The 13,573-nt window shown below is 45.8% G+C and overlaps 1 protein-coding gene across 9 annotated transcripts in view; it reads left to right on the plus strand.

Moving 5' to 3' along the window:
- TACC2 (transforming acidic coiled-coil containing protein 2) overlaps positions 1-3,750 on the plus strand; it is a 117,520-nt gene extending 113,770 nt beyond the window's left edge. For all 9 annotated transcript variants that reach the window (XM_042863811.1, XM_042863810.1, XM_042863814.1 and 6 more), the window contains 4 exons: positions 541-701; positions 1,215-1,321; positions 2,298-2,418; positions 3,186-3,750. In XM_042863811.1, the coding sequence (XP_042719745.1) occupies positions 541-701; positions 1,215-1,321; positions 2,298-2,418; positions 3,186-3,251 (455 nt within the window). In that variant the 3' untranslated portion in view covers positions 3,252-3,750. The remainder of the gene's footprint in view (positions 1-540; positions 702-1,214; positions 1,322-2,297; positions 2,419-3,185) is intronic.
- Positions 3,751-13,573: the final 9,823 nt, after the last annotated feature.

Genomic DNA, 13,573 nt, shown 5'->3' on the forward strand with positions numbered 1-13,573 from the left:
TGACAACATGGGTCAGAAGCAGCAAATAATTTAGTGCCTGCTCTTGAAGTAGTGCTGCATGTAATATCCTCCAGCTTGTGCCTCTTCTGGCAAATGAGGAATCCCAGGATCATAGAATGGCCTGGGTTGAAAAGGACCTCAATGCTCAATGCTATGTGCAGGGTCTCCAACCAGCAGACCAGGCTGCCCAGAGCCACATCCAGCCTTGAATGTCTGCAGGGATGGGGCATCCACAGCCTCCTTGGGCAGCCTGTTCCACTGAATCCAGTATCTCCTTTATGGGAGCAGCTGAGTTCCAAGTGAAATAAATCATCTGTAAGAAGATGTTTTCACCTTTTTCCCATAGTATTACAGTAATTAATTATCACTGTATTTAGAAAGCTTTTTCCAAAACATGATATTGTCTTTGAGTAACAGTGACGTTTGGATCTTCTGCAGACTAACATACAGCATAGAGCACAGCGTAGTAGAAGCTATAGATGACAGTGAAATCAGTGTTCATATTGATTTCTTTTTTCTCCCCCATCTTCTTTCTACCAGAGGACGAGCAGAGAGAGAAGTCTGTCTCCCATCACACCGTTCAACAGCTGATTGTGGAGAAGGAGCAAGCGCTGGCGGATCTGAACTCAGTGGAGAAATCCCTGGCAGATCTTTTCAGGAGATACGAAAAAATGAAGGAGGTGTTGGAGGGCTTTCGAAAGGCGAGTCGCTCCTTTCCTGTTCGGAGGAAAGCTGAGAGGGCGCTTGCGTGGTGGTGAACCCATGTTGCTTCACATGGGGCACCTTTTTGTTTCCAGGCATAAGTCTGCTTTGCTGCATTGCCCTGCACTGTGCACAACAGGAATGCCCACTGTGCTTTCTTTCTCTTTGAGAAAGAGTAGCTTGTTCCTGTACCCAACAGTACAGTTGCAATAAATATCACATACCTGCTGGATTTTACCACATGTTGGGGCTGGCTTGCAGGCTGATGGGTCGGGGAAATCCGTATCTCCACTCAGAGATTATGTCTAAAGTGCATGGTGTGGTGTAATCCTCAAACAGAGGATTTCAGCCCGGTACCAAACACAAATAAAAGCACCATAAAGCTTTTTGCATTGTGCAGAATTGCTTCAGATGAAATCTCTGGGGGTATGTCAGTTATCAGCATTGGACAGCCTCCTTACAAGTACCTGAATGTGACTTGGATTAAATGTGATGTAATGTTTCCATTTCAGAACGAAGAAGTATTAAAGAAATGTGCGCAAGAGTATTTATCACGAGTAAAGAAAGAAGAACAGAGGTATCAAGCACTCAAAATCCACGCCGAGGAAAAACTGGACAGGTAATTGCTTGTGCACATCTCCATTGAGGAGTTCACACTGCAGGAAGGTCCCTGTGGCTGAGCCTTGCGCTCCAAACCTGCTCCTTCCAGATGCTGTGCTTCAGCTCCTGACCACAGCTAAAGAAAGAATTAGTTTCACACTGAAAAAATCCCCCAGGAGGAGTCCATGTTGAGCACCTTAAAATTCTCCTTATCTTCATGTATTTGACAGGGAAGATTGAGGGAGAAGCTGTTAGCCAGGCTTATGCGGCTACAAAGGGCTGTGCTCAGATATTTGCATTTGTAGCTGATGTTTGTGCCCCAGTGCTTTGCTATTGCCCTGTGCTGTGTTACTGCCCTGACATCAGTCAGCAGAACAGAGTGTGCAGTTCAGAGCAGGTGTCTCTCTGTTAATTCTGGACCCCTGGTTTATGCTGAGTTTGCCCACTTGTGTTGATGGTGATGTGCACTTGCACAAAAGTGCGTGTAAATCCATAAGCCACCATTAAGGTGTGAACATCTGATTGTGCCTTAAGGCAGGCAGGTCAGCTGGGATTGTTGTTGTTGCCATCTTTAATGCTTTCATGGAATAACCAAGTAAGCATTTCTAGAGTCCGCATGCAGTCCTCGAAGCCCAGGAGATGTCTGCAAAACATCGCTAGCATTGATCAGTGCCTAAAGTAAAGCGAGGCTTGGATTTGCTTCCCAGCTGTGAATCTTGTCTGTGAGAACTGGAGATCAGATTGAGAAACTTCCAGAGAACACCTCCTGCTGAGTGGTATCTTTGACCCCTTCTCGTATAGACATAGTGAAAAGGCTTTGCTGACTGCTGAGCAAGGGAAAGAGCCACAGAAAGTCTCTAGGGGCGAGGCTCAGGCTGCCTTCAAAGATACACAGAAAGCAGCCCTGCCTGTCTCTTAACATGTAGTCCATCCTTGGATACCCTCCATCCTCTCCTGGAGACCTCCTGACGTGACAAGAATCTGTGTTTTTCTAGAGCCAATGCTGAAATTGCACAAGTGAGAGGCAAGGCTCAGCAAGAGCAAGCAGCGTATCAGGCCAGCCTTCGTAAAGAACAGCTGAAGGTGGATGCGTTGGAAAGAACACTGGAACAAAAGGTATGTAGCAGCTCTGCTCTTCTAACAAACTCAGGTTGGATGTTAGGAAAAATGTCCTCTCAGGAAGAGCAGTGAGGCACTGGCACGGGCTGCCCAGGAACACAGGGCCACTGTCTGTGGAGACGTTCAAGAACCATGGAGGTGGTGCAGGGATATGGTCAGTGGGGACGGGTTGGGTGTTGGAATAGATGATCTCAGAGGTCTTTTCCAACCTTAATGACTCTGGATCTAAGGCAGTGACATGACCTTGCCTCGGACTGGCTGCCTCCAGCTCTCTTATGGAGCTTAGACCTAGGTTGAGGTCTGCCCAAGGTCCTGTCCTGCTCCTCAAGCACAGCCAGCCAGAATATATCTCATGTTCTCTAGCTCAGCAAAGGAGCTTATTTCCACAAAAATACAGCAGGTCCTTGCTTAAAGCCCCATGAAAACAGAATGAAAGTAATGCTATGGGGAACAGCCTGGAAACAAAAGCACGCTGTGTGTTATTATCATGTGCCAGGAGTGGCTGCTGGTCCTGAATCATCATCTGATTTGGTGCTAAGTTGTATTTACTGCAGTAAGATGAGCTCTGTGTGGGAAGCAGCAAGCAGATTGTTTGAAGGCATTATGCACAACTGCTCTACGTGTGTGTGTATATCCTACATACATCTATTCCCAGTATTGGAGAAAATGCTGGTCTTCCACACTTATTGGGAAAGCTTGATTTTTAAATACACTCAATATAATAATATTTTTCATGGAACTTAATACTGCCTTTTGTTTTCCAGAATAAAGAGATAGAAGAGTTGACAAAGATTTGTGATGAACTGATTGCCAAAATGGGGAAAAGCTAACTTTTAACCAAATTTCTGGACTTCAACACTGAGTGCAATATGACCATTGGCACACTGATGTCCATACATTTATGTGGACGGGTTATATTTTCACCTTTTCGTATGCACTACTGTATTTTCTTTCTAAATAAAGTTGATTTAATTGTATGCAGTACTAAGATGACTATCAGAATTTCTTGCTATTGTTTGCATTTTCATAGTATAATTCATAGCAAGTTGATCTCAGAGTTCCTGTATCAGGGAGATTGTCAAGTTCTCTAAGAAATTACAAATTGCTGATCCTAGCCTTCCCTTTGTACATGAGTTCCCATGTTGGATGTCTTTTGGATTTAATATAAACATGTATTACTTGCATGGGGACTCTTGCCTTAAGGAGTGTAAACTTTATCTGCATTTGCTGATTTGTAAAATAAATGAAAAATGAAAAAAAAAAAATCAAGATGCATGTCACTTAAATGAAATTCTCTATTGTAAATAAATTTTTTCGTTGGAAGTTGAAGATGAGTGGCTTTATTTTGTGTATTTTGCTTGCTTACTGCTTTTGCTGTGCCAGGTACAGCGGAGTTTGTTAAGGAACTCCTTGCCCAGTGATGGGATTGGCCACAAAGTCGTACTGCTTGTGTGCACCTGTCTCTATATCCTGCATTCCCTGCAAGTATATATGCTAGATTTAGACTTTCTGTCCTCGAGTTTGAGCTTAATCCTGTGGGAATGACTGATTCTCTCACCCTGGTCCAGAAAAGCACGTAGGGAAGTGAGGCTGTTTGTCTGAGTTGGGTGCTGTGACATGAGGTGGTTTTTAAGCAAATCTGTTGTTGGGTGAACACATTTTGTTCTTCCTGCCAATGGAAGAATTTGCTGCCACATTTGTGGAGATGCAGTGTGTGTGATTAGAAGTACACCCAGAATAAGCTAGATAAGCAGCATTCCCGCACACCTCCTTATCCTCTAAGTCATCCTCTGCGGAGGATTAAGTATGTAAGATCAGCATTAAAGCTTTAATAGCAAACAAACTGCTTTCTTTGTCTAATGGTGCGTCTCTTGTATCTCCATGATGCGGACAGTCTGCAGCCTGGTTCTCATCGGCTCCCTTTTTGTCATCAAAAGTAAGTCAGCTCTCTTCTTCCTTTATTCCTTATTTCCTATTTCAGACGTGGCTGAGCTTCTCTGCTGTTCTGGGCTCTCCTCCTGGCTTGGTTGGTTTTCAGAGTGTTTTGTGTGTGTGGTTAGCAGCACGGCGTTTCACTTTGCTACGGAATAGAAACATGGAGATGTTTGCAAAGAAATGTAAATGCGTTATCTCCGGATGGCAAATGTGCCTTGTGATCTGCACAGCTCACCAAGGACACTGCAAAGAAGCTGCAAGTTCATGCTTGTCTTTGAAAATTCCGTGTAGTTTCAACCAAAGATAAACTTTGGGAATAAGGAAAATTAGATTATAGCTGTCACGTTTAAACAGATGCAAAAATCGTAAGATGTACTGTTTGGTCTTCCAGTGGAGCTGATACTTCAGAAGACTGAATATGGACCATAATATGATTTTAGGCGTTCACAGTGTACTTTCTCATGGCGCTGTGGACCAAAGACCGCGATGGAGGGGAAAACCATCATGTTCCAGCTTGTTCTACAAGTGTTACAAGAAGGTGTGGGTGCAATCACAGAGCATCAGATGTTCACCATCCCTGGAGTGTTCAAGGGACGTTTAGGTGTTGCACTGAAGGATGTGGTTTAGTGGGGAATGTTGTTATAGGCGGACAGTTGGACTGGGTGATTTTGGAGGTCTTTTCCAACCTTGGTGATTCTGTGATACTCTTGAGTTACACTCAGTGCAATTGTAGCAATCATAACACGTGTCTCACTTTTGTTCATCCTTAAAGTCAGTTATCTGGGCCCCTTTAAAAAAGGGAAGTTGATAGGATTTGCAAAATATTTAGGTATTTATAATCTTTTAGCAATTTTTGCGCGTGCTTCAAGCAAAATCATAAAGACTGCATGGATGGTATTTGAAAAGGGTTTGTTTGGTTTTTTGTTTGTTTTGGTTTGGGTTTTTTTGCAAACTACCACTATCTTTTCTCTCCTAACGACAGGTGAAGCACTGCAGTGTTATACCTGTGTAGGTTCCAGCGATGATGACTGCAACAGACAAGGGGCACAGCAGTGCCCGGGGCATTCCGATGCGTGTGCAGTCATGCGAGGACAAGCAAGTGAGTAACCACGGCCAGCTCCAGCTCAGCACATTGCTAACAGCAGCGGGAAGGTAATCAGTGCTGGAAGGAGAAAAGCGTAGCCGCTTTCCCCTCCAAATGAGCACTGTTTACAAATCCTGGTTCTGTTGGCTTAGCAGCAGCTTGATGCCAAACGTGTGACAGCGCGATGGTCCCCGCCGGGTGGGCACTGCGCTGGCGGTGGGTGCGTTGCATTGCACTGCACTGCGCTGTGTGCTCACTGTGCTCTGTTCCAGGCGGTGTGATGAAGTCCTGCTCGTTCCGCTCCTTCTGTGAGAAGGCGATGAGGGATGGAGCCAGAGCACCTGGGGTGAGCGTCCACTGCTGCTACTCCAGCCACTGCAACGCCAAGAGCCGCGGCACGAGGCTCAGCCCCTCCAACGGCTGCTTCGTCCTCCTCCTCTTGTCCCTGTGTTGGCACCCGCTGTTGAAGCTGACATGAGGGGGAACCTGAAACTGCCTTTATAGAAAGGGATGGTTGTAATCACACTTCCTGTACTGCGTTACTCCACATACCGCGTTTCTTAGTAGGAAGAAGCAGTAGGCAGACTTAGCTGCAGGTAGCAGCCTTGTAGTGAAGGTAAGGAGTGATGTGCTCCAGCTGCTGTCTGCTGTTGGCACGCACTCAAAAGCAAGCTCCAATTTTCAGGCACAAAGTGACTGGGAATTCTAGCATGCTCTTGAGTTGTTCAGAGAATATATCCAGTCTGGACAATGGCAGAAAACCTGATGTAAGAATGGTTTAGTACTGATACAAAGTGCTAAGAGAAAGCTATTAAGAGAAAAAAAAAATAATTGGGAAACTTGTATTACATACATTTATAGGGATAAAAGAACTTTCCCAGTCTCCTCTCCTCTGATACTCGAAGATCTTACCACAACACTGGAAGCAGCAGCTAAAAAAGCAGCCTGGGTGCTGTTTTCAGCAGGTGAGCTGCCTACTGGAGACTGCCTGTCTCTCCTGCTACTTTTGGAAAGCTTTGGTCAGTCGCTGTGCTGTAGGCAGCTAATAACACAGGTAACAATGTTTTGGTATACCCAAATTTCTAATGCATTTCAACTGTGTTCTTCAGTGTCCTAAAGAGTGAAGTGGTGCATAGCCTTCCTTGCACTGGTGTCATTAAGAGAGTGTTGTGTGGTGGGTTATCTAATCCTTTTAATTTTGCAAAGTGAAATTACACGGAGATGTCTAGAGAGCTGAGGAACTAAATTATTATGTTTAATAATCCCATTCATTGCAGTTTTACCACATAGATGACCCAAAGTGGGCCATGGCACTGCGCAGCCATAGCTGTGGGCAGCTGCTAACAGTGGGGGTGCCCAACCTGGGCCATAGTGATGTACCACAACGTGATTGCATTGAGCTGCTGCTGGGTCGGTGATGCTGGCAAGGAGCTGACAGGGCAGAGGTGATTCGTAGCACAGTGACACGTAGGCAGGTGGTTGATCTGTGAAGGTGTCAGCATCCAGCTGTACTGACCAGGTCTAATCTCCAGCACACAGCGGCTTTCAGCCCAGCTGGTGTCACCTCAGTAGAGGTGGCCTTCCAGTGAGTTCTGCTTTTTGTTGCCCATTTGGAATTCAAGCACGTTTATGGAACTCATGAACTATGTGACAAAGTAGATTTTCTGCTAGCTCGGTGTTGTGACTTTGTTTCTAAGTACTGTTCTTTGCAAGATCAGCACTAGGCAGCACGTGGTAGGATCCTGCACGTCTTCCAAAATTTGGTCAAGGTTCTTGAGATCCTCTGCAAAAGAAATCAATGAAAGCTCAGGGCACTCTGCCCTACAGCTGCACTGTCTCCTTGTTCTGTTGCACTCACTCTGGATGGACCCTTCCATCATCTTCTGTAGGCTGTGGGGTCAGACTGGGGCTGTTCCTTTGGGGTTTTGCTGGGAGGGGCTCTCAGACCTGGGGGTTCTGCTCTGTGGTTGTTGTTATCACAAGGCTGATACAGCTGTTAAAAAAGAAATTGCTGGACTGCCTCGCCTTGGCTGAGAATATTAATTTAGGCTTAAGTATCTCATGTGTGTAACAAATCACTTGAGCTGATAAGAATTCTTCATTTCATTCTCAGCTTGAATCAGCTCCTTCAATCTGTTCTGCTACGCAAAATACGTATTGATGGTACCTTTATTTTCTGATTGCTCTGTAATGATAAAACTCTACAGAATGCAACCTCTGTGATGCTCCATGCATTTCCTTAATGACAAATTAAAATATATGCAATCTCTGACAGTGTCTCTGGATAAATGGGAGGAGTGTTGTGATGGCCAGTCTCATCTGTTGGCCTCTGCTCCATCAGGAGATTCTCCACGGGGATCTGTATCTTAAATGTGTTAGATAAAACTGCATATGATTTCTTATGGTGAAGCTTCTCTGCTGAAACCAGGTGAGGCAGTGTGCCCTGCCAAGCACCAGCTGTCACCATGTGCTCCCACCACGTGCCATCCAGCACTCTGATGCTTTTACTGCCTAATTATGAACTTGAAATGTGCACGTGTACTGATCTCTATGAATGATACGCTGTGTTTGTTGGTTTATGGAGTTATCAGAGGTGTTTTGCAGCAGTTCTCGGCATTAACTTTAAAGGGGAGATGAGCACAGGAACAAAGCAGAATAAAATAGATGGAATATTTTAAAACTGTCATTGCTGTGAGTGTGCAAAGCTATTCCAGGCAGAAAATAATCATCTTCAGTTCGGCTGCTCTGAAGTCTCAAAGTCTCGTGGCTTCCTTCATGCTGGGAGAGGAGGAGCAGAGCTGACAGTGAGGTGGGCTCTGCTGTGACTCAGAATGGTGGCATTTCTGTTCTGCCCATTGGATTGGTGTGGTGGGTCAGCTGGGTAAGCACTGCAGTAAAATTTAATATTTATTACTGAAAGAACCTTGCTTATAACTAGCTGATAGGATGTAGGGACAGCCAGCCCAAACGAATAGTTTCCATGGGTGCTTTCTGTCCTCTTGCTATTGTCAGTGCAGACAGCGATTCCCTCTTTCCCATTCTTCTCAAACACTTCTTAGGTCTTTTCCAGCCTTCGTGATTCTGCGATAAGGGAGGAGCTGAGTGGAATTGAGGTCGGAGAGAAGAATGTGCTTGTCAGCCTGGCCTGGTGGGAAGTAGGGCTGAGTATAAGCATCTCATTGGAGGTTCTTACTGCAGATTCCTCACCTCCCACAGCAGATTATCCTTAGCCCCTTTTGCATCTTCTGGAGCCCAGGGGAATGCTCAATGGGCAGCAGCTGTGCAGCCCAACTGGCTTCTGCAATTGCTGCTGATTGCCTCCTGGCTTCAGCTGTGAAGCTGCAGGAGCTGTGCACACCCAGAAGGTTTTCAGATCTGGCCGTGGTGGGAGGATGTGCACAGATATGGGAGAAAAAAAGAAAAAGAAAACTGTTAGCATCACCCAAGCCCTTAAGAAGCCATCTTCTATCTGCTCAAATCTCAGGATCTCTGCGGAAACTGAAAATAAAACTTTGCTCCTACGTGACCAGACAGCCCTGTGATCTCACCACCCCTCTCCTTCCCTGTGGCTTACACAAAGCGATTTATGCTTATCCAAACTTTGGCTCTGCAGACACCCAGAGCTATTCGGGGCAAATCCCGGTGAGCTCCTGCAGTTGCTTTGCTCAGGATGAGTGGCAGATTACCGCCCTGGGCCAACAAATGCTCATTGCTCTGTGCTGGGCCGGTGCTGAGTGCTTTCCAGGAGCAAATTCCAGCTCTTAAAATAGTTCTCCCTCTCCTTTTTTTTTTTTTTTCCTCTACATTTGTTCAGCAAGTGCAGAAATATCTGCATTTGTATTATAACCAGAACAGCTTTCAGCCCTGCACTGAGGTGGGTGTCTGATGGTAAAACATGACTCCAACTAGCTTGCTGGAGCTTGAATTGCATTTCTCCATGGAATCACAACCATCACCATTAGCTGGAGGTAACCACCTCGATCAGCAGACTCCTGAGAGAATGCTGTGAGAAAGCATGCAGAATCTTAATTGCTTATAAAAATAGCAGTGCATAAAAGCCCTGTGTTAACCCCCACGAGGCCCACTCACTGATGGCAAATGGACAGCACTGCCAGCTTCCCACCCACCATTCCCAGTGTCCCACCCCGAGCACTGTGCTATTTGTCCCCAGTGACCAGAGTGCAGACACCTCGTGGAAAGCAGCAACCAGACAGTGAACGGTGCCCTTCTTTGTCTGTGTGTATAATGTGCCTTATTGGATTGATTCAGATGTCTGGTTTGGAAACCTCGTTTTTGCACATCTGGAATAGTGACAGAAGTGACGGAGAGGAATTTTGTATGACTTGACTAAAGTGGGCCTCGAAGCCTGTAAACCATGGCACCCATCCAAGTGTAAGATGCTGAGCAAGTCACCCATCAATTTATGCCTACCTGGAGTGTGATGGTTTCAGACTCTGAACGTCTCCTGCAGTTTGAGATTTACAAACAGTACGACAGAATTAATTTGAAATTTAGTACGTCTACCAGCAGGGGGTACCCGGGGCTCACAAATGTCCCCGCTCGCTGCTTGCATCCTCTGCTACTTAAACCCCCCCAGAAACAGGAATGCAGCATTGCTTTCCCGTCCTGAGAAGTAGCACATCCTGCCCAACACAGGGAGGCTGTGCCAGTGCCGCTTTGGGGGTGTGCAACCTCATGAAACGGTGCCAGAGGAGGTTCAGGTTGGGTAGCAAGAAACCAATTCCTCTCTGAAAGAGTGGGGATGCATTGGCTCAGCTGCCCAGGGGATGTTGGGATCACCATCCCCGGAGGCATTCCAGAGCCACAGAGATGCAGCACTGATGGATGTGGGCAGTGGGCATGGTGGGGTGGGCTGGGGTTGGGCTTGGGGATCTGAGAGGTCTTTTCCTCAAGGACAGGCCCGAGCGGTCCCACAGCAGTGCCCGTGGTGACCCAGAGCAGCAGGGAGCTGATGGGAGCAGGCTCATGAAGGAGCGTCACCCTGACACCCAGATACAGAAATAGCTTGTTTTTCAAAGATAGCTAAATCTTTCCCCACAGATTTATAAACATTCTTCCATGTCTGGAAACACTGTGCTGTAACGCAGCGCACCACGTCTACCAGTGGAGCAAAGCTTTGTAAAACAAACAAACACCATGACGATGGGCACGAAAACACGAAGGCAAAGCTCTCCATGGGATTTCTTGCAGCTGCCCCTCCAGGCAAAGCTGTCTGCAGGCTGCAGGAAGGCTCGCACCTTCCTGGGGCTCAGCGTGGTTTCACTCTAACAAAACCCCATCTGGCTAATGCTGTCCTAATAAGGGAGAAACTGGGACTTAATGAAAGTTAGAAATAATTGGAGTGCTGTAAGCTGCTCACCCCAAACACTGATGTAGGAAAAATCCTGCTAGGGTCTTGCTTTGAAAATCTGGTCTGAAATATACTTGACAGATGGATGGACAGATGGATGGTGGCAGCCAACCCAATGGTACACCCAGCCCGAGAGCCATCCCTTAATCTGTGTAAACTTTGCATTCTTCAGGAATGTTAAATTAACCTGAAATGAAAGAATAGGATGTGAGACGTGAGTCCCTGCAAGCACAGCACCACTGGAGCTTGTTGTGCGTTGTGTTAAAAGATATCACCATTTAATAAGTTAGGAAGGCCAATACATCTCCAGTAGTTAAGAATCTACATTTGTGCATAGAAATCTATTGTATTTATCAGTTCAAAAGGACGTATTCAGAAGGATCTGGCAACAGGCTTCCAGACTTTAGATGCAAGGCTTTGACCCTTACAAGGCAATAATTAGTTAATACTCTGCTGCTGTTTTCTTCCTGCAGGTTGTCTGCTCTCCGTGAGCCTCCCTGGTGGACCTTCCCAGCCCAACCCAAGCACCTGGATGAGCCCAGCCCTACCTTTCTAGAAGGTGAAGGAGTGCACTGCAGTAGGTAGGCATTATCTCCGTCACCTCCTTTTGAAAGACAAATTTTAATTTTGTTCTGCGTTCTCCTACATCAGCAGGAATTAACTCTTAAATAAGAAACTGTTCCAAAGCACAACTTTTTATTTTTTCCTTTAAGTGTTAAGTGAGAATCAGACTGATCTGCTTTACGCCTAATAGCAGTTATGGTACAGAAGCACATAATTCACTTGCTGTGAGCAGGAAAGGCCTAATGTCCCACGCTGTGCCCTCCTGGAACCCGAATCGTGGTTTTGTGAAAGCTCCTACAGTGGGTAGGAGACATCAGTCAGCTGTAGTCAGATATTACAAAGGATTTTTTAAGGACTCTGTCTAGATGGGGCTTTGGTCAACCTGGTCTAGCGGGAGATGTCCCTGCCTATAGCAGGGGGTGGGAACTATGTGACCTTAAAGATCCCTTCCAACTCAAACCATTCTATGATTCATGAGTCGTAGCCTGAAATTAACTGGTCCTCTACATGGCTTTAAGTGAGTGGCATTAACGAAGCGTGTAGCTGCTACAAAGCATGAGCTACCTTGCAGCTTAGTGTCAACATCATTGTCTTGGTTCTGATTTTGGTTCCTTTAACCAGAGGGTGGGCTCAAGCTGGCCCCAACCATAGCACAGTGCCTTCTGGCCCCTGCTCCATCTCACTCCAGGGGAGGACATGTCAAGGCAAGAGCACACAGCTGCTGACCTTTTGCCCTTTACTTGAACGCTTGTTCCTTTAAAGTGCATTTACTTATGGGGTTTCTTATTTAGTTTTTTTCTACTGCCATCCCCATGAGGCATTCTTTCCTATGAGTCATGCGCACCATAAAGAAATTATTGTTTGGCTCAAAGTTATGCTCCCATGCCTGGGATCAACGTTTTTTCACTGAGAGATAGGAAATGAGATGGATTTCTGGGTGATTCATTATTTACTGTTTTGACCTGAACTGTGTTTTTACCACTAGCTTTAAAAAAAAAAAAAAAGGAAAAAGAAAAAGAAAATCTGACAAGATCCTTGAAACACAAGGCCAGACCTATACGTGTCCCATGGGACTGAACGTGTTCTTTACAGTTTATTTGCATTGTATATAGCAATAATCCATTATATCTGTTGATATATTTTACTAGCATCATCAATGCAACTAATTTTATTTCAGAATAATATTTTAGTTCTGTAAAGTAACCTTCAAGAACACAAACCTGATGAGGTTCCAGGGGCATCTGGACACAGCTGTCAGACACAGGGTCTGATTTTTGGGTGATTCCATGTGGAGCCAGGAGCTGGGCTCCGTGATCCCTTCCGACTCACAGAATCATAAAATAGTCTGGGTTGAAAAGGACCTCAAAAATCATGTAGTTCCAACCCCCTGCTGTGTGCAGGTCGCCAACCAGCAGCCCAGGCTGCCCAGAGCCACATCCAGCCTGGCCTTGAATGCCTGCAGGGATGGGGCATCCACAGCCTCCTTGGGCAACCTGTTCCAGTGCCTCACCACCCTCTGGGTGAAAAACTTCCTCCTAATATCCAACCTAAACCTCCCCTGTCTCAGTTTAAGACCATTCCCCCTTGTCCTATCACTATCCACCCTTATAAACAGCTGTTAAAACTCAGGAGGTTCTATGATTCTGAGATTTTCTCGTATGACTCATAAACGTGGCTTTGTTTGTGCTTTTCACTTGAGTATGATACAACATAAAAAGGCATTTTTTAACACTCTGCATAGAATGAGTGTAAAAATCATATATATATATATTTGGAGAAGTTCTGAGCACTGAGGCCCATCCAAGCTTAGAAACCCAGATGTGGAATATAACAGAATTTCAGCAACAAAGGAGCAAATCAGAGCAAAAATCTGCAACAAAAATCTGACCAAACAGTCAGGCAGGGCCCCAGAAGCAGCTTCTGTGAGGGATGGCTGAAAGGAATGGGGGAAAAAAGCCCCAAAAGGTGAAGAACTGGAGGAACACAGAGGTACCCCTTGGAGGGTATCAACTGCAGGTGGATTACACGAACTGATCCCAAGCAGGGCCAACCATGGGCCTGTGAGCCAGTGCTGCCCACTTAAAGGCCACGAATCAGCTCTTCACTCAAAGGAGTGAAAATAAAATCAGGATCAAGCCGTGAAAGCCTCCCTTGAACCCTTTACAAGTCGCGTTCTAAAATTAGAGTTAGACATGTAG

The sequence above is a fragment of the Lagopus leucura genome, unplaced genomic scaffold, assembly GCF_019238085.1.
Source record: "Lagopus leucura isolate 7727_CA_CO unplaced genomic scaffold, USGS_WTPT01 Super-Scaffold_741, whole genome shotgun sequence".
NCBI classification, from domain to species: Eukaryota; Metazoa; Chordata; class Aves; order Galliformes; family Phasianidae; genus Lagopus; species Lagopus leucura.